The following is a 27,295-nucleotide window of genomic DNA, read 5'->3' as shown; positions in this document are numbered from 1 at the left end:
CCTTGCAATAGCTGGTTGAGAAAGGTTTTTCTTAAACTGTTCAACAATTTGCTCACGCATTTGTTGACAAAGTGGTGACCCTCGCCCCATCCTTGTTTGTGAATGACTGAGCATTTCATGGAATCTACTTTTATACCCAATCATGGCACCCACCTGTTCCCAATTAGCCTGTTCACCTGTGGGATGTTCCAAATAAGTGTTTGATGAGCATTCCTCAACTTAATCAGTATTTATTGCCACCTTTCCCAACTTCTTTGTCACGTGTTGCTGGCATCAAATTCTAAAGTTAATGATTATTTGCACAAAAAAAAAAAAAGTTTATCAGTTCGAACATCAAATATGTTGTCTTTGTAGCATATTCAACTGAATATGAAAATGATTGGCAAATCATTGTATTCCGTTTATATTTACATCTAACACAATTTCCCAGCTCATATGGAAACGGGGTTTGTAATACAATAAAGTCCCATATAAAATTATGTTTCTAGCAATACTTTAATTTTGCCTTTGAAAGTAACACTCCAATGTCCATTAGTGGAGCTGTACACATATGTATAAAAGAAAACACAAACTGACATGTCCATAGAGGTTGGCAAGTATGCCGTAGGCGCGACTGAGACCCTTCCGATGGTATAACATATGTGGGGGTCCGTTGGTCAATCCGTCTCGTATTAAAGGCCTACTGAAAGCCACTACTACCGACCACGCAATCTGATAGTTTATACATCAATGATGAAATCTTAACATTGCAACACATGCCAATACGGCCGGGTTAACTTATAAAGTGCAATTTTAAATTTCCCGCTAAACTTCCGGTTGAAAAACTCCTTTGGATATGACGTATGCACGTGACGTCACGACGGCAACGGAAGTATTCGTACCCAATGTGTCACCATACAAACTACTATGTTTTCATCGAACAATTCCACAGTATTCTGGACATCTGTGTTGGTGAATCTTTTGCAATTTGTTTAATTAACAATGGAGATTGCAAAGAAGAAAGTTGTAGGTAGGATCGGTGTATTAGCAGCTGGCTGTAGCAACACAACAAGGAGTACTTACTTGGATAGCAGACGCCTAGTCGATGCTAGCCGCCAACCGCACGGATGATCGGGTGAAGTCCTTCGTTGCGCCGTCGATCGCTGGAACGCAGGTGAGCACGGGTGTTGATGAGCAGATGAGGGCTGGCTGGCGTAGGTGGATAGCTAATGTTTTTATCATAGCTCTGTGAGGTCCGGTTGCTAAGTTAGCTTCAGCGTCGTTAGCAACAGCATTGTTAAGCTTTGCCAGGGTGAGAATTATTAACCGTGTATTTACATGTCCATGGTTTAATAGTATTGTTGATCTTCTGTCTATCCTTCCAGTCAGGGGTTTATTTATTTTGTTTCTATCTGCATTTGAGCCAGATGCTATCATGTTAGCTCAGTAGCTAAAGAGCTTCGCCGATGTATTGTCGTGGAGATAAAAGTCACTGTGAATGTCCATTTTGCGTGCTCGACTCTCATTTTCAAGAGGATATAGTATCCGAGGTGGTTTAAAATACAAATCCGTGATCCACAATAGAAAAAGGAGAGTGTGTGGAAGAGCAGCGCGGTGGCAGAGGGGTTAGTGCGTCTGCCTCACAATACGAAGGTCCTTAGTAGTCGTGAGTTCAATCCCGGCCTCGGGATCTTTCTGTGTGGAGTTTGCATGTTCTCCCCGTGACTGCGTGGGTTCCCTCCGGGTACTCCGGCTTCCTCCCACCTCCAAAGACATGCACCTGGGGATAGGTTGATTGGCAACACTAAATTGTCCCTAGAGTGTGAATGTTGTCTGTCTATCTGTGTTGGCCCTGCGATGAGGTGGCAACTTGTCCAGGGTGTACCCCGCCTTCCGCCCGATTGTAGCTGAGATAGGCTCCAGCGCCCCCCGCGACCCCGAAGGGAATAAGCGGTAGAAAATGGATGGATGGATGGATGGAGTGTGTGGAATCCAATGAGACCTTGTACCTAAGTTACGGTCAGAGCGAAAAAAGATACACCCTGCACTGCCTCTCTAGTTCTTCACTCTAACGTTCCTCATCCACGAATCTTTCATCCTCGCTCAAATTAATGGGGTAATCGTCGCTTTCTCGGTCCGAATCTCTCTCGCTCCATTGTAAACAACGGGGAATTGTGAGGAATCCTACCTCCTGTGACGTCACGCTACTTCCGGTATAGGCAAGGCTTTTTTTTAATCAGCGACCAAAAGTTGCGAACTTTATCGTCGTTGTTCTCTACTAAATCCTTTCAGCAAAAATATGGCAATATCGCGAAATGATCAAGTATGACACATAGAATGGATTTGCTATCCCCGTTTAAATAAAAAAAATTCATTTCAGTCTGCCTTTAAACATACTTGCCAACCCTCCCGTTTTTAGCGGGAGAATCCCGGTATTCAGCGCCTCTCCCGACAACCTCCCGGTAGAGATTTTCTCCCGACAAACTCCCGGTATTCAGCCGGAGCTGGAGGCCACGCCCCCTCCAGCTCAATGCGGACCTGAGTGGGGACAGCCGTTCTCACGTCCGCTTTCCCAGCAGCTTGCCTGCCCAATGAAGTCATAACATCTACGGCTTTTAGAGAGTAGAGTGCACAACAAGGAGAGAGAGTTCTTGGTTTCTTATGTGGGTTTATTGTTAGGCAGTTTCATTAACGTCCTCCCAGCGCGGTAACAACACACAACAACAGCAGTCACGTTTAGTCTACCGTAAAGCAGTTCGTCTGCCATAAACAGCAATGTTGTGACACTCTTAAAAAGGACAATACTGCCACCTACTGGATAGCCTGAAGAACACTGAAATTCAAGTATGTCTTTTATTTATATGTATAATAAAATATATAAAAAAATAAATATATATATATATATTAATAGCTAGAATTCACTGAAAGTCAAGTATTTCATACATATATATATATTATATATATATATATGAAATACTTGATTTGGTGAATTCTAGCTGTAAATATACTCTCCTCTTAACCACGCCCTTAGCCACGCCCCCCTCCCGATATTGGAGGTCTCAAGGTTGGCAAGTATGCCTTTAAATCGTAGGAGAAACGTGCTCAACTATAATAATACAAGTTGAAGTATGAGCAATAATAATAATAATAAAAATAATAATAATAATATGGGCTGCTCGCACTGCAGCAGGCCCATAATTATGAAAACAGTACAAGTTAAACAATGATTATTGTTATCAATCAGCCATGTTTTGTTATTCTCATTACAGTTCTGCATGTTTATTTATTTTTTTATTTTTACTGGTGTAAAGCACCTAGCGTGGCAACTTGCCTGTGCGTGAAAAAAAGCCAAAAATAAATAAAAAATGTGATTATTTATGGTGAGCTGACTAGCTATGATGCTAACGTTAGCTAGCATGCTAAAATGAACGACCGCGGCTAACGCGACGTTCACCGACTGTTTATGTGCTTATCATTGAAGAAATGACATAACTCGCCGGGCATAGTCAAGTGGATGTTATTTTCGTTTTTTGGTGACAGCCGAACATAATATATGATAATGCGACACCATAATACGTACCATGTACCATGTTCCAAGGATTATAGTCCCCGTCCGGACGTGGCAACATCCACAGCATCTGGTGCTGTATAGTTTGCATTGCCCCACCATAAAATCCTGCATGCCCTCCACAAAAAAGTAGAGAGACGACAAAAAGAGTGAGAAATGTTGTACAAAATCAAAACACCGAGGGAGAAACACCTTCCTGCCGCCCCGCACTCCACGTCTCGATAAACACAAGGAGGCGTGACGTAATGTGCGCAGGCCAGGGTGGCCGACTCCTCAGTAAGGATCGCAGCGATTGGCTGTCCTAAAAGTTGCTATATGACGTCATTGGTATATTTGCATAATTATTGCAATGACGCTATAAGAGAGAGAAATAACATTGTGGGAGAGATACACTGCAACAACTGAAATCTAAATAAGATGAAATATCTCAAATAAGGGTGATATTTGCTTATTTTCTGTCTGATAAGATAATTCTTCTCACTAAGCAGATTTTATGTTAGAGTGTTTTACTTGTTTTAAGGGTTTTGGTCCTAAATCAAGGGTGTCCAAAGTGCAGCCCGGGGGCCATTTGCGGCCCGAAGCTAATTGTTTACCGGCCCGCCACACATTCTGGAAATGATATTGCAAAAATAAAAAATAAACATTCAAAAAAATGGAATGAGGTGAAATCTAACTAGAAAAAGTTGCAATGTTGACACAAAGCTGCCATGCAGGCGGCTTTTTTTCTTTTGTCTATCTTTATTTTTCTTTTTTTTGCCATTGCTTAAAAAAATTTAAAAAAATCAATGTTATAATGAATTATTGACCTATTCAAGGCTCCAATTATTTCAAATATTTCACTTTAAAATGTTTTATGTGGAAAATATTGCATATATTGTGTGGTTGCCACACAAAAACATCAACGTTTTCTTTGACAAAAGAGCATAAAACAAACAAAATAATAGTTCAAGCGTAAAATGGACAGATATATCTGAAGTTGATCTCGTATTTTAAGTGTTGAAAGTAAAAAAAAACTAATACAAATGTATCACTTTGAGTGGGGCACCTTTTGTATCCTAAATATATTTAATGGGATTTTATTTATCTTTTCACTGTGATTACTCAAAAATAACAATGAATTAATATCAATGGTGTCTTGCATTATTTATGTTTTTAAGGCTCTAATTACTTCACATCAAACATTGCTTTCTGAATGTTTTGGGCAGTGGGGGAAATACTGCATATTTCAGTTTTATTATAAAAAAAACAAAGTTGTCTTGACAGAAAAGGCATAAAACCTTTTTGTTTTTTTAAATTTCATATCAACCTGAAGTTGTTATACTGTAGAGATTTACTGTAAGCGTTAAATAAAAAAAATAAAAAAATAATTTGACTTGTTTTTAACATTTTAATGACTTAGACACTTTATGGTCCCCGGGAGCCCTAAAGGTAAAAAAAAAAAAAAAAAATCCATATATTTTGTTATGATTTGAAAATGAAAACTATCAAAATGGCCCCCGCAGGCTTTAATTTTTTCGTATGCGGCCCTCAGTAGAAAAAGTTTGGACAACCCTGTCCTAAATGATCTCAGTAAGATATTACAGCTTGTAGCTGAGATTTGATGACCTATATTGAGTAAAACATGCTTGAAACTAGAATATCAACTGTTGCAAAGCTGTGTCATCAACACTCACAAGTATAAAACTACTTTTTTAAAGTAATCATTTCTTACTTCAAGCAGGAAAAAAAAAATCATGATGCCGAGCGCATATCATTATGTCAAGATAATGGCACTAGCATTTACTTCATTTAAGAATATTTTTCAACATATTGAGCAAAAAGGTCTCTTTTTTTCTACCAAGAAAAGTGCAATTGTTATTAGTGAGAATATACTTATTTTAAGGTATTTTTGGGTTCATTGAGGTTAGCTAATTTTACTTGTTCTGGAAAGTCTTGACCAGCCAAATTTTCTTCTTCTATTGGCAGATAATTTTGCTTAGTTCAAATAAAATACCCCTAATTTTTTCTTGTTTTTGAACACTGACTTTTTGCAGTGTAAGAAGTGACTTTAAATAAATGCTAACTATGATTAGATGTGTAAAAAAAACCTTTCTTTTGCACTGCAAAAAGTCAGTGTTCAAAAACAAGAAAAAAAAATAAAAAATTAGGGGTATTGTATTTGAACCAAGCAAAATTATCTGCCAATAGAACAAGAACATTTGGCATGTCAAGACTTTCCAAAACAAGTAAAATTAGCTAACCTCAATGAACCCAAAAATACCTTAAAATAAGTATCTTCTCACTAGGGATGTCCGATAATGGCTTTTTGCCAATATCCGATATTCCGATATTGTCCAACTCTTTAATTACCCATACCGATATCAACCGATACCGATGTATAGAATCGTGGAATTAACACATTATTATGCCTAATTCAGGCAACCAGGTATGGTGAAGATGAGGTCCTTTTTAAAAATAATAATAAAATAAAATAAGATAAATAAATTAAAAACATTTTCTTGTATAAAAACGAAAGTAAAACAATATAAAAACAGTTACATATAAAACTAGTAATTAATGAAAATTAGTCAAATGAACTGTTAAAGGTTAGTACTATTAGTGGACCAGCAGCACGCACAATCATGTGTGCTTACGGACTGTATCCCTTGTAGACTGTATTGATATATAATGTAGGAACCAGAATATTAATAACAGAAAGAAACAACCCTTTTGTGTGAATGAGTGTAAATGGGGGAGGGAGGTTTTTTGGGTTGGTGCACTAATTGTAAGTGTATCTTGTGTTTTTTATGTTGATTTAATAAAAAATAAAATAAAATAAAAAATACAAATAAAAACCATACCGATAATAAAAAAACCGATACCGATAATTTTCGATATTACATTCTAAAGCATTTAACATCTCTAATTCTCACTATTGACGCTCCAACAACAGGAACAGGCTGTTCTGACAACACCCGCGAGGACACCTCAATGATGGACGCTTTTGACCTCCCTCCCTCCTCAACGACACCTGGAGTCGAACTTTTGCTTGCATGCAGAACGGCCCCAGTCTATGAACATTACATCATCACACCCAAGACAGAGGGCACATACACACACACACACACACCCTCCCCCCCACACACACGCCTTCACCACCGCTTGTTTCCCCTTCGGGGTGATGGATGGCTGGCAGCGCTTCATAGCAGCAGTCGACCTCCAGGGCCCCAACTCCCCGCCCCTCTGTTGCGAGTTGTCGTGATTAAATGTAACGTGTTTATGTGTGCATTGCATGGAGGTTTTCCCCCAGTCCAGACTAGGCCCCTTTAGGAGCCCAGTCTAGATTGTATTTTTTTACTCATCTTCTTCCCCAGCGTTTTACCTTTTTCTTATCTTTTACGTGGCGTCTTTGGCGACCCATCAGCGTTCCTGTCCTGTAACCCTGTACACTGTTTGTTTGTCTGATCGTGAACGGGTTTGTGCTGAAAACATAGTTTCGTTGTACTTGTGCAATGACAATAAAGTCCTATCCTATACTAATAACAACTGCACTATATGAGTATGTGTTTTCTATTGTTTCATTGAAAATAAAACAGCAAAGTCCATTTGGCTGTCATCTGTTTTAATTATGAGACACATTTGTGTCAAAGTCATGATTTTTTTTTTTCATGCTTGATATAAGAAATGATTACTTTAAAAAAGTAGTTTTATACTTGTGAGTGTTGACGACACAGTTGATATTCTAGTTTCAAGCATGTTTTACTCAATATAGGTCATCAAATCTCAGCAACAAGCTGTAATATCTTACTGAGATCATTTAGGACCAAAACACATAAAACAAGTAAAACACTCTAACATAAAATCTGCTTAGTGAGAAGAATTATCTTATCAGACAGAAAATGAGCAAATATCACCCTTATTTGAGATATTTAATCTTACTTAGATTTCAGTTTTTGTAGTGTGTGGATTCTTAGTTTGTTTTCTCTGAATTTAAACACAAGTTGTTCGGCATTGTATACATTTTTTTTGCCTGCGAAAGCTTATAAACATCACGCGTCAATAAAGTAAAATGTATTCATTCTTTCCATTTTTGCCGGAAAAAAATACACGTAATGCATGCAATTGCATATCTCTTCAACCTTAATATCATCTAATATCTTAGATAATATCGAGTCATACCAAAGACTATAAAAATGGGAGCCATTACCTCCCTGCTTGGCACTCAGCATCAAGGGTTGGAATTGGGGGTTAAATCACCAAAAATGATTCCCGGGCGCAGCCACCGCTGCTGCTCACTGCTCCCCTCACCTCTCAGGGGGTGATCAAGGGTGATGGGTCAAATGCAGGGAATAATTTCGCCACACCGAGTGTGTGTGTGTGACAATCATTGGTACTTTAACTTTAATTATGCAATGGATATAATATTATCACACATACACTGCAAAGACAAGATACTTAACGTTCGAACTGGAAAAATTTAAAAATTTGTTATTTTTTGAAAATATTACCTCATTTGGAATTTGATGCCTGCAACATGTTTCAAAAAAGCTGGCACAAGTGGCAAAAAAGACTGAGAAAGTTGAGGAATGCTCATCAAACACTTATTTGGAACATCCCACAGGTGAACAGGCTAATTGGGAACAGGTGGGTGCCATGATTGGGTATAAAAGCAGCTTCCATGAAATGCTCAGTCATTCACAAACAAGGACGGGGCGAGGGTCACCACTTTGTCAACAAATGTGCGAGCAAATTGTCCAACAGTTTAAGAACATTTCTCAACCAGCTATTGCAAGGAATTTAGAGATTTCAACATCTACGGTCCGTAATATCATCAAAAGGTTCAGAGAATCTGGAGAAATCACTGCACGTAAGCAGCTAAGCCCGTGACTTTCGATCCCTCAGGCGGTACTGCATCAAAAACCGACATCAGTGTGTAAAGGATATCACCACATGGGCTCAGGAACACTTCAGAAAACCACTGTCAGTAACTACAGTTCGTCGCTACATCTGTAAGTGCAAGTTAAAACTCTACTATGCAAAGCGATAGCCATTTATCAACAACACCCAGAAAGGCCGCCGGCTTCGCTGGGCCCGAGCTCATCTAAGATGGACTGATGCAAAGTGGAAAAGTGTTCTGTGGTCTGACGAGTCCACATTTCAATTTTTTTTTTGGAAACTGTGGACGTTGTGTCCTCTGGAACAAAGAGGAAAATAATTGTCTGGATTGGTATAGGCGCAAAGTTGAAAAGCCAGCATCTGTGATGGTATGGGGGTGTATTAGTGCCCAAGACATGGGTAACTTACACATCTGTGAAGGCACCATTAATGCTGAAAGGTACATACAGGTTTTGGAGCAACATATGTTGCCATCCAAGCAACGTTATCATGGACGCCCCTGCTTATTTCAGCAAGACAATGCCAAGCCACGTGTTACAACAGCCAACTTTTTTGCAATGTGTTGCTGCCATTAAATTCTAAGTTAATGATTATTTGCAAAAAAAAATTACCTTTCTCAGTGTGAACATTAAAATGTCTATTCAATTGAATATAAGTTGAAAAGGATTTGCAAATCATTGTATTCTGTTTTTATTTACGAAATACACAAAGTGCCAACTTCACTGGTTTTGGGTTTTGTATTTATGGAGAGCAGGGATGGACCAATGGTGCTAAAAAAAAAAAGTTTTTTTTAACCAAGTTGTGGGCAGGGTGATCTTCATTGCACACATAAGCTCTGCTAAGTCTTGTAAGGAAACAAGTGAGAAACGATGGAAACATGGCTGTTGTTGGGGAGAAGTAGGAAGGGCAAAGATGGACACTGGCAAAAAATAAATACTGCAGTCCTTATCAAGAGTACGTGGGTGGAACCGGTGGTTGTGCGCCAGTAATGTAGTTTATGGTGTCGAAAATAACCCTTGGATTTATTTTATTGGAGGTGATAATATTAGCAAAATAAGAGGCTCTGGACACCTTAACCATAGAATTTATTCAACTAACAGTTCTTTTAGATGGAGGCCATGGATAAAAAGTTTTGTTGACTTTCACAAGCTATTTGCGCCGAAAGCAACGATTATCGTCACTTAACCAGGGACTGGGATTCACAGCTGGAATTTTACGAGACTTAAAAAGGAGCAATCTCATCAAGAATGACAGAGCAGTGGGAAGTGAAAGCTAAAACTTAAGTAATCAACATCAATGCTGTAAGGCTGCACCACCCAACAAAAGCAGCACACTGCAAAAACTGAAATCTAAGTAAGATGAAATATCTCAAATAAGGGTGATATTTGCTTATTTTCTGTCTGATAAGATAATTCTTCTCACTTAGCAGATTTTCTGTTAGAGTGTTTTACTTGTTTTGGTCCTAAATGATCTCAGTAAGATATTACAGCTTGTTGCTGAGATTTGATGACCTATATTGAGTAAAACATGCTTGAAACTAGAATATCAACTGTTGCAAAGCTGTGTCATCAACACTCACAAGTATAAAACTACTTTTTTAAAGTAATCAACTATTATCATTATTATCGACTCATTCTATTTTTTATTTTCCTATTTTAATGATGTTGGATCTGTGTTGTTGTTGTTGTTGTTGTTATTGGGGACAAGTGTTGTAAATGAGCTTTGGCTACAAACACTATGATGCATACATCGGATAACTGTTTCAGATGTCTATGTTTTTTTTATCTGTCCCTATTTCAAATAAACCTCTATAATAATAATAATTTCTTACTTCAAGCATGAAATAAAAAATCATGATGCAGAGCACATATCATCATGTCAAGATAATGGCACTAGCATTTACTTCATTTAAGAATATTTTTCAACATATTGAGCAAAAAGGTCTCTTTTTTTTTCTCTACCAAGAAAAGTGTACTTGTTATTAGTGAGAATATACTTATTTTAAGGGATTTTGGGGTTCATTGAGGTTAACTAATTTTACTTGTTTTGGAAAGTCTTGACCAGCCGAATTTTCTTGTTCTTTGGCAGATAATTTTGCTTAGTTCAAATAAAATACCCCTCATTTTTGTATTTTTTTTTCTTGTTTTTGAACACTGACTTTTTGCAGTGCAACTCTTAATTACCGATTCCGATATCAACCGATACCGATATATACAGTCGTGGAATTAAGTTTTATTATGTCTAATTTTGTTGTGATGCCCCGCTGGATGGATCATTATTAATCATATATATTTTTTATAGATGTCTGATAATGGCTTTTTTGCCGATATCCGAAATTGTCCACACTGCAAAAACTGAAATCTAAGTAAGATTAAATATCTCAAATAAGGGTGATATTTGCTTATTTTCTGTCTGATAAGTTAATTCTTCTCACTAAGCAGATTTTATGTTAGAGTGTTTTACTTGTTTTAAGGGTTTTGGTCCTAAATGATCTCAGTAAGATATTACAGCTTGTAGCTGAGATTTGATGACCTATTTTGAGTATGTCAGACCCACTCGACACCGAGGATGTCGTTGTGGCTTGTACAGCCCTTTGAGACACTAGTGATTTAGGGCTATATAAATAAACATTGATTGATTGATTGATTGAAAACATGCTTGAAACTAGAATATCAACTGTTGCAAAGCTGTGTCATCAACACTCACAAGTATAAAACTACTTTTTTAAAGTAATCAACTATTGTCATTATTATCGACTCATTCTATTTTTTATTTTACTATTTTAATGATGTTGGATCTGTGTTGTTGTTGTTGTTGGGGACAAGTGTTGTAAATTAGCTTTGGCTACAAACACTATGATGCATACATCGGATAACTGTTTCAGATGTCTATGTTTTTGTATCTGTCCCTATTTCAAATAAACCTCTATAATAATAATAATTTCTTACTTCAAGCAGGAAAAAAAAATCATGATGCAGAGCGCATATCATTATGTCAAGATAATGGCACTAGCATTTACTTCATTTAAAAATATTTTCCAACATATTGAGCAAAAAGGTCTAATTTGTTTTTCTACCAAGGAAAGTGCACTTTTTATTAGTGAGAATATACTTATTTTAAGGTATTTTGGGGTTCATTGAGGTTAGCTAATTTGACTTGTTTTGGAAAGTCTCGACAAGCCGAATTTTCTTGTTCTATTGGCAGATAATTTTGCTTAGTTCAAATAAAATACCCCTCATTTTATTTAATTTTTTTTTCTTGTTTTTGAACACTGACTTTTTGCAGTGTAGAGAATTTCTCTTAAGAGACGTCGTTTAACATACGCCAGAGTTCTGTAAGCTTACTGGCTGAACAATCCAAAATGACAGGGAAGTTAAAAATAATGCACTTTTGATAAGTGATGGGCAGATCCTCCAAAACAACACAATCAATGTCCCAAAACAAGGTCCAGTCTATTTCCCTTAGCGCAGGGGTCGGCAACCCAAAACGTTGAAAGAGCCATATTGGACCAAAAGTACAAAAAACTAATCTGTCTGGAGCCGCAAAAAATGAAAAGCTATATAAGTGTTATAATGAAGGCAACACATGATGTAAGTGTCCATATTAGCAGTAATAGCCTACTATCAAAAAGACTGTTCAGGCTAAAGCAAATCTTTGTTGACAGAAATGTTGAAATGTGATATTTATTCTACACATTTTTGCAACATCAGAAACCATTAGTAAATCAGAGGCTACTCGGGTGAGAGAACGCCTGTAAATTAATGGCCAAAAGGTATAGATGTGTGTGTCCAAGGCTGTCTTCGTTTAATAGATTTATTACAATCTTTGGCAAGCTCGGTAATGTTTGCTGTGGTCTGGAACAACATGGCACACAAACAACTGAAATGCAGCCAATATTACATACAGATAATGTGTCATGAGATATGCAAAACTAAATTATATACAAAGAGGATAAACGTAAAGGATATTAAACGAGCTCTAATACACCTACAAATGAGGCATAATGATGCAATATGCACATACAGCTAGCCTAAATAGCATGCTAGCATTGATTAGCTTGCAGTCATGCACTGACCAAATATGCCTGATTAGCACTCCACACAAGTCAATAACATCCACAAAGCGCACCTTTGTGCATTCAGGCACAGTATACAACTTTTGGTGGACAAAATGAGATTTGAGAATTTACATGTAAACAAACTGTTGCGTCACAAATATGCCTGATTAGCACTCCACACAAGTCAATAATATTAACAAAGCGCACCTTTGTGCATTCAGGCAAAGTATACAACTTTTGGTGGACAAAATGAGATTTGAGATTTTAACATGTAAACAAACTGTTGTGTCACAGTCCACACTAAGGTGAGTTCAAGAACCGCCAAAATTAGTAGGACAAAACAGACAGTGAAGCATACACACAAACGTATTAAACAGTGGGCTTTCTAACAATTGGGAAGGTTTGTGCCATGTTTGTCCCCAGACAAAAAAACATACTATCCATCCATCCATTTTATACCGTTTGTCCCTTTTGAGGTCGCGGGGGGTGCTGGAGCCTATCTCAGCTGCAACAAAAACATTTACTTTTCTCCCCCATCTTTGACATGTTATACAAAATTAAAAGAGTCTGTGAGATGAAAAAAAATATTGAGGAAACTGTTTTACAGGCACATTGTGTTTTGGTACACATTCCTGATTTCCCCCTATATTACAGGAAATTTCCCTTGCATATTTTCAAATGCAAATTTAGACAGGTGGACTTAGACTTAGATAAACTTTATTGATCCACAAGGGAAATTGTTCCACACAGTAGCTCAGTTACAAAGGATGGAAAGGATAATGCACACAAGGGCTCAAAAAGAGGACAAAAACAAAAAGGTATAAAGTAGACTGAAAATGTACCATAGTAGCAATATAAACACATATGTAATGTTTACATATTATATATAGAGGACATAATATATACAGTATATTACATATACACAGTATATAACATATACTGATATATTATATTATATTTTTATATAATATATACAATATATAACAAATCCCAATGACCATGTACAAAATTACAGACTTGTTTTGGAAATGAATATTTTAAAATACAAAAATGTTTCTTTTACAAAAAAAATCCTACTTTTCATTATTTTCCTTTATCACTATTAACTTAATTGATGCTTTAATTTTCCTAATTTATGAAAGAAACCTGGTGAGTATTTTAGCCTTTATTTCATTTCATTTTTGTTTTTGGACCAAAAGGCATAATGATGCAATATGTACATAAAGCTAGCCTAAATAGCATGTTAGCATTGATTATCTTGCAGTCTTGATTAGCACTCCAACAAGTCAATAACATCAACAAAGCGCACCTTTGTGCATTCAGGCACAGTATAAAACTGTTGGTGGACAAAATGAGACAAAGAAGGACTGGAATATTTTACAAGTAAACAAAATGTTGTGTTACAGTCCACACTATGGTGAGTTCAAGAACAGCCAAAATTAGTATTATTATATTATGATATTATATTTTTATATAATATATACAATATATAACAAATCCCAATGACCATGTACAATATTACAGTATATGTAAAGCAGCTGAGGTAGGCTCCAGCACCCCCCGCGACCCCAAGAGGGACAAGCGGTAGAAAATGGATGGATGGATGTAACAGCTGCAGCAAAAAAAATGGGCAGCATAAAATAGTGAGTAGATCCAGCAGAAAATAGACATTATATTTATATATCATTATTATTATATATGATTCAAATACAATTATTTTGGCAATCGAAATACTTTTTTTTTTTTTTTTTTACTATAGTGACCCGAATTTAAGATGACCCTTAATATAAGATGACCCTAAATATAAGACGGACCCCTTTTTTATTTTTTATTAAGACATGTTTTGGAAATGAATATTTTAAAATACAAAATTGTTCTTTTTTTCTTTTAGAAATTTTTTCCTTTAGCCTTTATTTCATTTAATTTTTGTTATTGGACCAAAAGCGGTGCAATAAAAAAACATATGCATAAAACTAAGGTTTATGGTTGGAGTTTACTTCAAACATGCATACAATTACAACATGATACATCACAATCTCCAGTTGCTCTATTCAACATGTTTGAAAAGGAGTGGGAAGAAGCAGAGCTTATTTGATCCTATCAGTTATCCCATTAACATAGCAATTGCGAACACTTTTGTTCACTTCCTGTTCTCAATATATTTACAATATACTCCGCAAATATTAACATTAAAAAATAAATAATAAATAGTGAAGTAAGTTGTATTACATATAATGAGATGAACACGATTATCAGTAAGTTCATTAAGTTGGATCATGTTTTGTTATTCAAGTTTGATTTCTCTACTTAATCCATCATTTAATTTTGCTTACGATATACTAAAAGGTTTTAAGTGTTGTACGTGCATACAAATGTTTTTAATGACATTTCTCTGAGGTTGTATTTCTCCTCTTTTGCAGGGAAGAATTGTTGTACGTTCTTGGGTAGAAGGTTATAGTTATAGCTGGCAGGTTATATTTTGTAGAAAGTGCAGAAAGAACATGACAAAATAATGTATGCTGCGTGACCAAAACAATATATAGTTATTTATATATTATCCTATTTCTACCGGCTCAAATTTAATTAAAAGACGGCCATTGCAGTGAGAGTACAAAACCCAAAACCAGTGAAGTTGGCACGTTGTGTAAATGGTAAATAAAAACAGAATACAATGATTTGCAAATCCTTTTCAACTTATATTCAATTGAATAGACTGCAAAGACAAGATATTTAATTTTTGAACTGAGGAACAATTTTTTTTGCAAATAATCATTAAATTAGAATTTAATGGCAGTAGCACACTTCAAAAAAGTTGTCACAGGGGCATGTTCACCACTGTGTTACATGGCCTTTCCTTTTAACAACACTCAGTAAACGTTTGGGAACTGAGGAGACCAATTTTTGAAAATTTTCAGGTGGAATTCTTTCCCATTCTTGCTTGATGTACAGCTTAAGTTTTTCAACGCAGTTGTAACACGTGGCTTGGCATTGTCTTGCTGAAATAAGCAGGGGCGTCCATGATAACGTTGCTTGGATGGCAACATATGTTGCTCCAAAACCTGTATGTACCTTTCAGCATTAATGGTGCCTTCACAGATGTTTAAGTTACCCATGTCTTGGGCACTAATACACCCCGATACCATCACAGATGCTGGCTTTTCCACTTTGTGTCTATAACAATCCGGATGGTTCTTTTCCTCTTTGTTCCGGAGGATACGACGTCCACAGTTTCCAAAAACAATTTGAAATGTGGACTCGTCAGACCACAGAACACTTTTCCACTTTGCATTAGTCCATCTTAGATAAGCTCAGGCCCAGCGAAGCCGGCAGCGTTTCTGGGTGTTGTTGATAAATGGCTTTGGCTTTGCACAGTAGAGTTTTAACTTGCACTTACAGATGTAGCGACAAATTGAAGTTACTGACAGTGGTTTTCTGAAGTGTTCCTGAGCCCATGTGGTGATATCCATTACACACCGTTGTCGCTTTTTGAGAGATCGAAGGTCCGTAATATCATCGCTTACGTGCAGTGATTTCTCCAAATTCTCTGAACCTTTTGATGATATTAGGGACTGTAGATGGTGAAATCCCTAAATTCCTTGCAATAGCTTGTTGAGAAATGTTGTTCTTAAACTGTTGGACAATTTGCTCACACATTTGTTGACAAAGTGGTGACCCTCGCCCCATCCTTGTTTGTGAATGACTGAGCATTTCATGGAAGCTGCTTTTATACCCAATCATGGCACCCACCTGTTCCCAATTAGCCTGTTCACCTGTGGGATGTTCCAAATAAGTGTTTGATGAGCATTCCTCAACTTTTTCAGTCTTTTTTGCCACTTGTGCCAGCTTTTTTGAAACATGTTGCAGGCATCAAATTCCAAATGAGCTAATATTTCCCAAAAATAACAACGTTTTCCAGTTCGAACATTAAGTATCTTGTCTTTGCAGTCTATTCAATTGAATATAAGTTGAAAAGGATTTGCAAATCATTGTATTCTGTTTTTATTTACCATTTACACAACGTGCCAACTTCACTGCTTTTGGGTTTTGTACAATCCAATGTCTTTTTCAGATTGTCTTCTCGGGAAATAATACCGTCTCAGATTTTGGTCAATGCGGTATTGCATGGAAACTAACTACTACAAAAGCAATTGATTCATTTTCAGGGTAGCACATCTTTATTGACACTATTCACACTAGTGCAGGGCTTCCTAGGATTTTTGACCTCAGGAGCCAACTTTTCTACTCCAGAGTGGCCCAGGGCCCACTCAAATATCACCACTGAATTAGTCATCTTAGTCTTGATTTTAATCATAGTCAGTCATTATATCTACTTACTGTTTAACAGGATACACCTGAAGCATGTGTTCATCACAAATATTATTATCAAGGCTGAGGTCAGGCTCATTACAAAAATAAACACTAATCAAATACACGAAAAAAGTAAGGACTAGTAAAAAAATTTAAAAAATAAATTCTGATTAAATTAATAATGATAATACATATGTTTCTTAAATAAAATATCAATACAATTTAGGTGCAAATGAAAGTACAGCTTTGCCACTTTCGTCATAATTTTTGCGCTTCAGAAACTTCTCAGCGACTTTAGCGCCAGACTTCGTCTGTTTGTTTCATATTGTCATTACTGCCACGAATACCGCTGCGGCCCATATGGACCACGGCTGAGAAACAGATATTTTTAGGCATCCCTCTAGGGGGCGAGGCACAGCCCAACAATGGGCTATGGTTAAGAAACACGCACTAATACGCTTGTATTTTCTGAAATGAAATATTTGCCATCAAGCTGTGATGCTACAAGTTCCATATTTACAATAAATAAAGTCATAATACTGTACATACACCTCCATTTTGGCACTGCATGACAGCGCCAATCAGCTTTACAAAAAAAAAAAATCACCGGTAATCCTGTGAGGTTCTCTGCCGGCCTAAAGAAATTGTTCCTTGATAGCCCTTCTGCCTTTTGTAGATGAATATAGCCACCAGTACAGCAACTATTGCACCCAAAACTCCCCCTGTGCACAAAAAACACACTATTAATTAACATGATGTGTATGTCAATAATACAATTTAATTGTGCAATAACAATACATACTGTATATACATATACTGTACATATATATACACATTTATATATACGTATATATATACATACATATATATACATACATATACAGGTATATATACATACATACATACATACATATATATACACATACATACATATATATATATATACACATATATATATATACACAGTATATGTATATATACACTACCGTTCAAAAGTTTGGGGTCACCCAAACAATTTTGTGGAATAGCCTTCATTTCTAAGAACAAGAATAGACTGTCGAGTTTCAGATGAAAGTTCTCTTTTTCTGGCCATTTTGAGTGTTTCATTGACCCCACAAATGTGATGCTCCAGAAACTCAATCTGCTCAAAGGAAGGTCAGTTTTGTAGCTTCTGTAACGAGCTAAACTGTTTTCAGATGTGTGAACATGATTGCACAAGGGTTTTCTAATCATCAATTAGCCTTCTGAGCCAATGAGCAAACACATTGTACCATTAGAACACTGGAGTGATAGTTGCTGGAAATGGGCCTCTATACACCTATGTAGTTATTGCACCAAAAATCAGACATTTGCAGCTAGAATAGTCATTTACCACATTAGCAATGTATAGAGTATATTTCTTCAAAGTTAAGACGAGTTTAAAGTTATCTTCATTGAAAAGTACAGTGCTTTTCCTTAAAAAATAAGGACATTTCAATGTGACCCCAAACTTTTGAACGGTAATGTATGTATATATATATATATATATATATATATATATACATACACACACACATACATACACACACATACTGTATATTAGGGCTGTCAAAAATAACGAGTTAACTTGTGTAAAAAAAATCACAAAAACATATTTCATTAAACATGTATACATGCAGATTAATCACAATGTAGTTATGGTTACCTGAAAGGTGTTTTGTTATATGGTCAGTATTATCGAAAAAACTGTTAGCAGGTTTTAAGAAAATAAATAATGTACATTCAAGTAAAATGTTTCTGTAGGACATTCTGACAATAACATTGTCATTTTTTAAAGTTAAATTAAATTCCGCAAGGAAGTGATAACCTGTGGTTAATCATGATTAATCCAAATTAAAAAGTGTGATTAATATGAAAATGTTAAAACATATACAATCATTTGACAGCACTATTATAAGTATTTTTTTAATTTTAAACAATAAAAACAGTACAGTACAGGCCAAATAATGGACACACCTAATTCAGTGTGTTTTCTTTATTTTCATGACTATTTACATTGTAGATTGTCACTGAAGGCATCAAAACTATGAATGAACACATGTGGAGTTATGTACTTAACAAAAAAAGGTGAAATAACCGAAAACATGTTTTATATTGTAGTTTCTTCAAAATAGCCACCCTTTGCTCCGATTACTTTTTTGCACACTCTTGGCATTCTCTCCATGAGCTTCAAGAGGTAGTCACCTGAAATGGTTTTCACTTCACAGGTGTCATAGTTTTGATGCCTTCAGTGACAATAGTCATGAAAGTAAAGAAAACGCATTGAAATGAGAAGGTGTGTCCACATTTTTGGCCTGTACTGTATGTATGTATGTTTATATTTTTTTGTACTATATATTTAAGAGGACCTGCAACAACGTCTTCATTCTTCCAGATGCTTTTTGTCTGAATAAAAATGGCTGAGTCTGTGTCATTTGTAAGCCATTGTAATTGATCCAAAGTCAGCGTTGAACCACCCTAAAACACAAATGTCATACCCAATCATTTTATTCAATCATTGATACTGTACATATTTATGCATGCACAATGAGACCTACCTGTTCAGCTTTAGTTTCAGACTCTCCATCACCAGCACCTGTTGTAGAAAAGGGGAAGAGTACATATTTGAACAAATGAAGCTGCGATATTAAAACGTGTGACCGTCAAATCGTCGTGGCTTGTGCAGCCCTTTGAGACACTCGTGATTTAGGGCTATATAAGTAAACATTGATTGATTGATAAACAATGAGAATAATTAGTTGGATAATTACCTGAGCCGAATACGTCCAAATCTCTTACCGAGGCCCAAAACTAAGTGACAAAGAATGGAAATGTGGAGAAAATTAAAGTTTCCACAGTACACATATTTCTGACAGACACCCCCCTCCCACCACCGGATGTCTGCGGTTATACTTCTCCTTTCTATTATTTTATTTTTTTTACCTATAGACTTAGACCTTCTTTTATTGTCATTCAAATGTGAACTTTACAGTACAGGTAAGAACGACATTTCGTTGCATTAGCTAGTTGTAGTGCAGGATAAAAGAGCATATTTGAGGCAAGAAAATATTTACGACATTGACATCAAAAAATATATTTTATTAATATAATATTGCGGTTATATTGACGCCGTAGGACTGTTTTAAAAGAGCCGTTTATACTTAAGTTACCGATAAGAAACTATTAGTAACATTTTTCAGCACTTAGTAATAGAAATACGTGCAAAATAAACCCAAAATAACAGAAATAAACCCGGAAGTGAGACGAAACCGCGACTTCGAAATGCCAGTAGACGTTTCTAGTAAGACTTAAATCTACACGATAATTATAAATTAGCCTTAAGTGTACACAATACACACAAATAACATTACAACTTACCGATGTGTCGACTGTAATTGGAGATAAAAAATAAATAGTCAGAAGTAAAGTCGTTAACCGTGTCATGTCTGGAATCACCTGCTTTTGTTTCCACATGACGTCTTCATACTGTCTTAAGCCCCGCCCACTAATAAATACACAGAACACGCTTGTTAAACATTAAAAAAAAACATTTATAATTTATTTTAAGACAGTACAATGCAGTAATTTTCTGATTTAATCACTGGCAAGAGCGACAAAGTAAAAGCATGAATAAATAACACAATGCAGGTGAAATGTTAGAACAGTTTAATCATAAGTCACAATTCTGCCTCCCAAAAAAAATGTTGACTTGGTTTTCTTCATCTAACCCACCGTACGAACAAATACGATTAAAACTTACCGATAATTATAGAGAACAAATAAATAGTCAGGAGTAAAGTCGTTAACCGTGTCATGTCCGGAATCCCTTGCTTTTGTTTACCCATGACGTCTAATGCTGGTTTAAGCCCCGCCCACTAAGAAAAACACCGTACAATACCACCGGTCCGCGGCCCGGTACTGGTCCGCGGCCCGGTACCGGGCCGCACAAGAAATAATAAAAAATAATAATAAAACAATTATATATATATATATATATTTTTATTTTTATTTTTTATTAAATCAACATAAAAAACACAATATATACATTATATATCAATATAGATCAATACAGTCTGCAGGGATACAGTCCGTAAGCACACATGATTGTATTTATGAAAAAAAAAAAAAAAAATCCCCCCCCCCCCCCCCCGGTCCATGGGACAGAAAATGTTGGGGACCACTGTCGTACACGCCTTGTTAAAAAAAAATATATATATATATTTAATCAAGTACAATGCAGTAATTTTCTGATTTAATCACCAGCAAGAGATAAAAAGTAAAAAGCATGAATAAATAACAATGCAGAAATGTTAGAACAGTTGAATCATAGTCACAATTCTGCCTCCAAAATTTTTTTTGACTTGGTATTCTTCATCTAACCCACAGTACAAACAAATACGATTAAAACTTACCGATAATTATAGAGAATAAATAAATAGGAGTAAATTTGTTAACCGTGTCATGTCCGGAATCACCTGCTTTTGTTTACCCATGACGTCTTCATGCTGGTTTAAGCCCCGCCCACTAAGAAATACACCGTACACGCTTGTTAAAAATAAAATAAAAGAAAATAAAAAATAATTTAATTTAAGAAAGGACAATGCAGCAACTTTCTGATATAATCACCGGCAAGAGGCGGAAAAACTAAAAAGCATGAATAAATAACAATGCGGGTGAAATGTTAGAACAGTTTAATCATAGTCCCCCCTAAAAAATGGACTTGGTTTTCTTCATCTAACCCACTGTACAAACAAATATGATTAAAACTTACCGATGTCCATCTTCTTCTGCTTATCCGAGGTCGGGTCGCGGGGGCAGCAGCCTAAGCAGGGAAGCCCAGACTTCCCTCTCCACAGCCACTTGGTCCAGCTCCTCCCGGGGGGATCCCGAGGCGTTCCCAGGCCAGCCGGGAGACATAGTCTTCCCAACGTGTCCTGGGTCTTCCCCGCGTGGCCTCCTACCGATCGGACGTGCCCGAAACACCTCCCGAGGGAGGCGTTCGGGTGGCATCCTGACCAGATGCCCGAACCACCTCATCTGGCTCCTCTCGGCTGTAAATATAGAGAACAAATACCCAAATGCAGCTGAGATAGGCTCCAGCACCGCCCCGCGACCCCAAAAGGGACAAGCGGTATAAAATGGATGGATGGAAATAAATAGGAGTAAAGTCGTTAACCGTGTAATGTCTGGAATCCCCTGCTTTTGTTTCCCCATGACGTCGTCATGCTGTCTTAGGCCCCGCCCACTAAGAGATACGCCGAACATACTTGTTAAAAATAGCTGTTAAAAAAATTGTTATTGCTATTGTCAATGAAAGTGTGGGGAGTGACCCAATATATGGCCCTGAGGTAGGAACCAAATGCCAGGAATAATTCACTAAGAGCGACACCCCACAAATACTTGTCCCTCACCCTCAATATTAAGGTATCGTCGGTTGGTCGGTTCTTAGTGCCAAGAAAATGATTAATTTAACGGGGTGTAGACTACTTGGTAGAATTTACTCATTGCCGTTGTATTGAGTCTTAAATCTCCTACACTAATTACATTTTAGGCTTTCTTATTTTGGAGTAATTAGTATTTCTTAATTAAGTTACTGAGATTACAATGGGTAAATAAAATTAATTGTTATTATACATTAGTGTCTATGTACACCTTAATTATTAATCCCAGAATGTTTACTAGAACATTATGGTTTTAATACATAGTAATAATATATAATATTTAATGATATTCTAGTAGTATATACACACATATATATATATATATATATATATATATATATATATATATATATATATATATACACACACACACACATATATACATATATATATACACATACATATATATATATAAATATGTATGTGTATATATATATGTATATATGTGTGTGAGTGTATATATATATATATGTACACACACACACATATACTGTATATATACACATATATATATATATATACACACATACATATTTATATATAGATATATATATACACATACATATTTATATATATATAATATGTATGTGTATATTATATATAATATGTATATTATATATATATGTATGTGTATATTATATATACACATACATATATATATATACTATATATATATATATGTATGTGTATATTATATATACACATACATATATATATATATGTATGTGTATATTATATATACACATACATATATATATATATATGTATGTGTATATTATATATACACATACAAATATATATACTATATATATATATGTATGTGTATATTATATATACACATACATATATATATATATACACACATACGTATTTTATATATATATACACACATATATATATATACATATATACACATACGTATTTTATATATATATATACACACATACATATTTTATATATATACACATACATATTTTATATATATATATATATATATATATATACACATACATATTTTATTTATTTATATATATATATATACACACACACACACACACACACACACACACACACACACACACACACACACACACACACACACACACACACACACACACACACACACACACACACACACACACACACACACACACACACACACACACACACACACACACACACACACCAATATATGCAAAAATAAAATAAAATAAAAACTAATTAAATTTAAGACCGTGCAATGCAGTAATTTTCTGAGAGAGAAAGAGCGAAAAAGTAAAAAGCATGAATAAATAACACAATGCAGGTGAAATGTTAGAACAGTTTAATCATACATAGTCACAATTCTGCCTCCAAAAAAAAATTGAGTTGGTTTTCTTCATCTAACATCTGGAAATGTACATAAGGCCACCCGAAAATGTACATGACTTTGACAGTGTGACAAAACTCATATGTTCATATTTATATAATTGACAATATTTTACAATGTGTGTTTTTTTTTTTTTTTTGCTTACAAGGTAGTCGCTGCGCCAAAAATACAGCACTGTTTCTGTACAAAAATATTTCTCGTCGTATCCTGTGAAGTTAGCAGAAGACTAAAAGGCAGCCTCCGAATTCTTTTTTTTGTTTTGTTTGTAAATCCATTTTTAAAAGTGTCACATCAGAAAGACTATCAACAGTGGATGTTACAGCAGCTCCAGTACAAATAGAGGCTGGCCTTTTTTTTTTCCTGTAAGAGATTAAAAACAATACATGCCAGATTGTGAAGCTTTAAAAAGGACTTGTTTTTTTCCTCTATCAAAATAATTGCTCAAATAAAACTGTATACATTATATTCAAAACGGGGGGGAAAGGAGTGATGAATATACACACACGTCAAAAAATGCACACTTTTAGCCTTTTTCTCCCCACTAAAATGTAAAAGACATCCCATTTACAGCATCAACGTTTACAAATGTACAACTGTACAGAGGGAATAAAAGCATCACTACAAGTTTGCAAGGCCTGTCAAACACCACAAGGAGACTTTTTTCTTCTTCTTCAGTTTAACTAATAATAATAATGATGATAAGAATAATCTTACAATTACCAACTGCACATATACTACAAATATTCTACAATTCATATGAAGCAAATAAGCCATCACTACGATTACAGGACAGTTGTATAGCTTTAAGATGGCCCCACCGGCCTCCAATCAATGCATACCCCCCCTTACCCAAATTAGGATTAGAAATACAAACACAGGAACATTAAAAAATGGACTTCCCTTCCCTTCCGAGTCCGTCTATTTATCTCATGTACAACGCTGGGATAAACTCCCCTTTACAATTGTGACTATTATATGGCGGCGTTGGTGGGGTGAAAGCGACAATTGACACAAAAGATGCTACACTAAACTACTAATAAGCCAAAGATGATTATTTACCATATACAGATAGCTCTGGGGCAGTGTTCATTTTGTATTATGTAACAATGATTAAGAGGCAACCTGCCACAGCATGCCGTCAAGCCCCGACTACTATCGCATTTTAAAAAAAAAAAAAAAACCTCTGCTAGAACGCCTTAAATTCTCTTGTCATTAGTACCAGTTAATCGCGTGTATAATGGAAATATTTAGGTACCAAAATTATTCAGACTGCCAACTAAATGACCAAAAACCAAGGCAATCTATTTAAAAACATGACTTAGTGAAAGCCCCCCCCCCCAGACAATGCGGCTTTGGCATTGGGATACTATTGTTACAACCCGACGTGGGATCACGGAGGAATATCAAATAACCTCAACTTAGACGAGCCGGGTTGACAAAGCATAATGGAATTTAGTCACTCAGTTTTAGCTTTTAATAAGTCACTTGCTGGTGTGAATTGTAAGAAGTTTCAGCAAATGTGTTGTTTTTGTCCCCTCTACAAAGAATTTACAAGGTAAAAAAAAAATCAAATGTACAATATGAAAAGCTGTCAAATACATCAATTACATAATTAACAATGGCCTTGTGCTTTACCCGAGAGAATAAGGGGGCGCCGTGGAGGGAGTCAGTTGTCACAGCATTTTAGGGTGAAATTGACTTTTTTTTCCTTTTGGTAATTCCCCTCATAGTTGAGGGGCAGAGGTTAACGGAACCTGCGTCTGTTGTCTGTGGCTCCGTGACGTCCGCGGGACTACATGAGACCATTGGTAGGGCCCCCGATGGGTCCCAGCTCGGATCCGCTCTTCATGTAGTATTTCTCCAGCTTGGCCAGGATGTGTTTCCCATACGTGTACTTTCGCAGTGTGGCGATGTGAGGCCGGATCTAAAAGGGAGGAAGAAGCAGGAATTGTTTTATTTCCCAGGGCAACAACAACGGATGTCCCGAAACCGGAATAGATCGAGCATCAAACAACTTGGAATTAACATTTCAAGTACAAAACACAAAACCAGTGAAGTTGGCACGTTGTGTAAATGGCAAATAAAAACAGAATACAATGATTTGCAAATCCTTTTCTACTTATATATGCAATTGAATAGACTGCAAAGACAAGATATTTAATGTTCCAACTGAGAAACATTTTTTTTGGCAAATAATCATTGAGTTAGAATTTAATGGCAGCAACACATTGCAAAAAAGTTGGCAAAGGGGCTTTTTTACCACTGTGTTACATGGCCTTTCCTTTTAACAACACTCAGTAAATGTTTGGGAACTGAGGTGAAATTCTTTCCCATTCTTGCTTGATGTACAGCTTAAGTTGTTCAACAGTCCGGGGGTCTCCGTTGTGCTATTTTAGGCTTCATAATGCGCCACACATTTTCAATGGGAGACAGGTCTGGACTACAGGCAGGCCAGTCTAGTACCCGCACTCTTTTACTATGAAGCCACGTTGGTGTAACACTTGGCTTGGCATTGTCTTGCTGAAATAAGCAGGGGCGTCCATGATAACCTTGCTTGGATGGCAACATATGTTGCTCCAAAACCTGTATGTACCTTTCAGCATTAATGCTGCCTTCACAGATGTGTAAGTTACCCATACCTTGGGCACTAATACACCCCCATACCATCACACATGCTGGCTTTCGAACTTCGCGCCTATAACAATCCGCATGGTTCCTTTCCTCGATGTTCGCAGTTTCCAAAAACAATTTTAATGTGGACTCGTCAGACCACAGAACACTTTTCCACTTTGCATCAGTCCATCTTAGATGAGCTCGGGCCCAGCGAAGCCGGCAGCGTTTCTGGGTGTTGTTGATAAATGGCTTTCGCTTTGCATAGAGTTTTAACTTGCACTTACAGATGTAGCGACAAACTGTAGTTACTGACAGTGGTTTTCTGAAGTGTTCCTGAGCCCATGTGGTGATATCCTTTAAAAGTTAAAAAGTTAAAAGTACACACTGATGTCGGTTTTTGATGCAGTACCCCCTGAGGGATCGAAGGTCCATAATATCATTGCCTACGTGCAGTGATTTCTCCAGATTCTCTGAACCTTTTGATGATATTATGGAGCGTAGATGGTGAAATCCCTAAATTCCTTGCAATAACTGGTTGAGAAATGTTGTTATTAAACTGTTCGACAATTTGCTCATGCATTTGTTCACAAAGTGGTGACCCTCACCCCAAAAGTGTTTGTGTATGACTGAGCATTTCATGGAAGCTGCTTTTATACCCAATCATGGCACCCACCTAATCCCAATTAGCCTGTTCACCCGTGGGATGTTCCAAATAAGTGTTTAATGAGCATTCTTTAAATTTATCAGTCTTTTTTGCAACATGTTGCAGACATAAAATTCCAAATGAGCTAATATTTGCAAAAAATAAAGTTTTTCAGTTCGAAAAATAAGAATCTTGTCTTTGCAGCCTATTCAATTGAATTTAGGTTGAAAAGGATTTGCAAATCATTGTATTCTGTTTTTATTTACCATTTACACAACGTGCCAACTTGACTGGTTTTGGCTTTTGTAAAATCCGAAACTGTAAACAACCCAACCCAGGACAGGTTAGTCCACTTCCGCATACCAAACTGCCAATAAAAGTGAAAGAGAAAGTATTTCTTATAGGGATGTTCTGATCAGGCATT

General features: G+C 36.2%; 2 protein-coding genes across 2 annotated transcripts in view; both read right to left on the bottom strand.

Moving 5' to 3' along the window:
• Nucleotides 1-3,788, bottom strand: part of laptm4a (lysosomal protein transmembrane 4 alpha) — a 40,838-nt gene extending 37,050 nt beyond the window's left edge. Inside the window, exon 1 of the mRNA XM_062033980.1 lies at nt 3,560-3,788. Coding sequence (XP_061889964.1) covers nt 3,560-3,661 — 102 coding nt within the window. The 5' untranslated portion in view covers nt 3,662-3,788. The remainder of the gene's footprint in view (nt 1-3,559) is intronic.
• Nucleotides 3,789-23,553: 19,765 nt separating this feature from the next.
• LOC133640360 (apolipoprotein B-100-like) overlaps nt 23,554-27,295 on the bottom strand; it is a 143,318-nt gene continuing 139,576 nt past the window's right edge. The window contains exon 51 of the mRNA XM_062033732.1: nt 23,554-25,539. Within this exon, the coding sequence (XP_061889716.1) occupies nt 25,408-25,539 (132 nt within the window). The 3' untranslated portion in view covers nt 23,554-25,407. The remainder of the gene's footprint in view (nt 25,540-27,295) is intronic.

The sequence above is a fragment of the Entelurus aequoreus genome, linkage group LG23 (assembly GCF_033978785.1).
Source record: "Entelurus aequoreus isolate RoL-2023_Sb linkage group LG23, RoL_Eaeq_v1.1, whole genome shotgun sequence".
Lineage (NCBI taxonomy): Eukaryota > Metazoa > Chordata > Actinopteri > Syngnathiformes > Syngnathidae > Entelurus > Entelurus aequoreus.
This window is presented reverse-complemented; position numbering and strand designations above follow the sequence as displayed.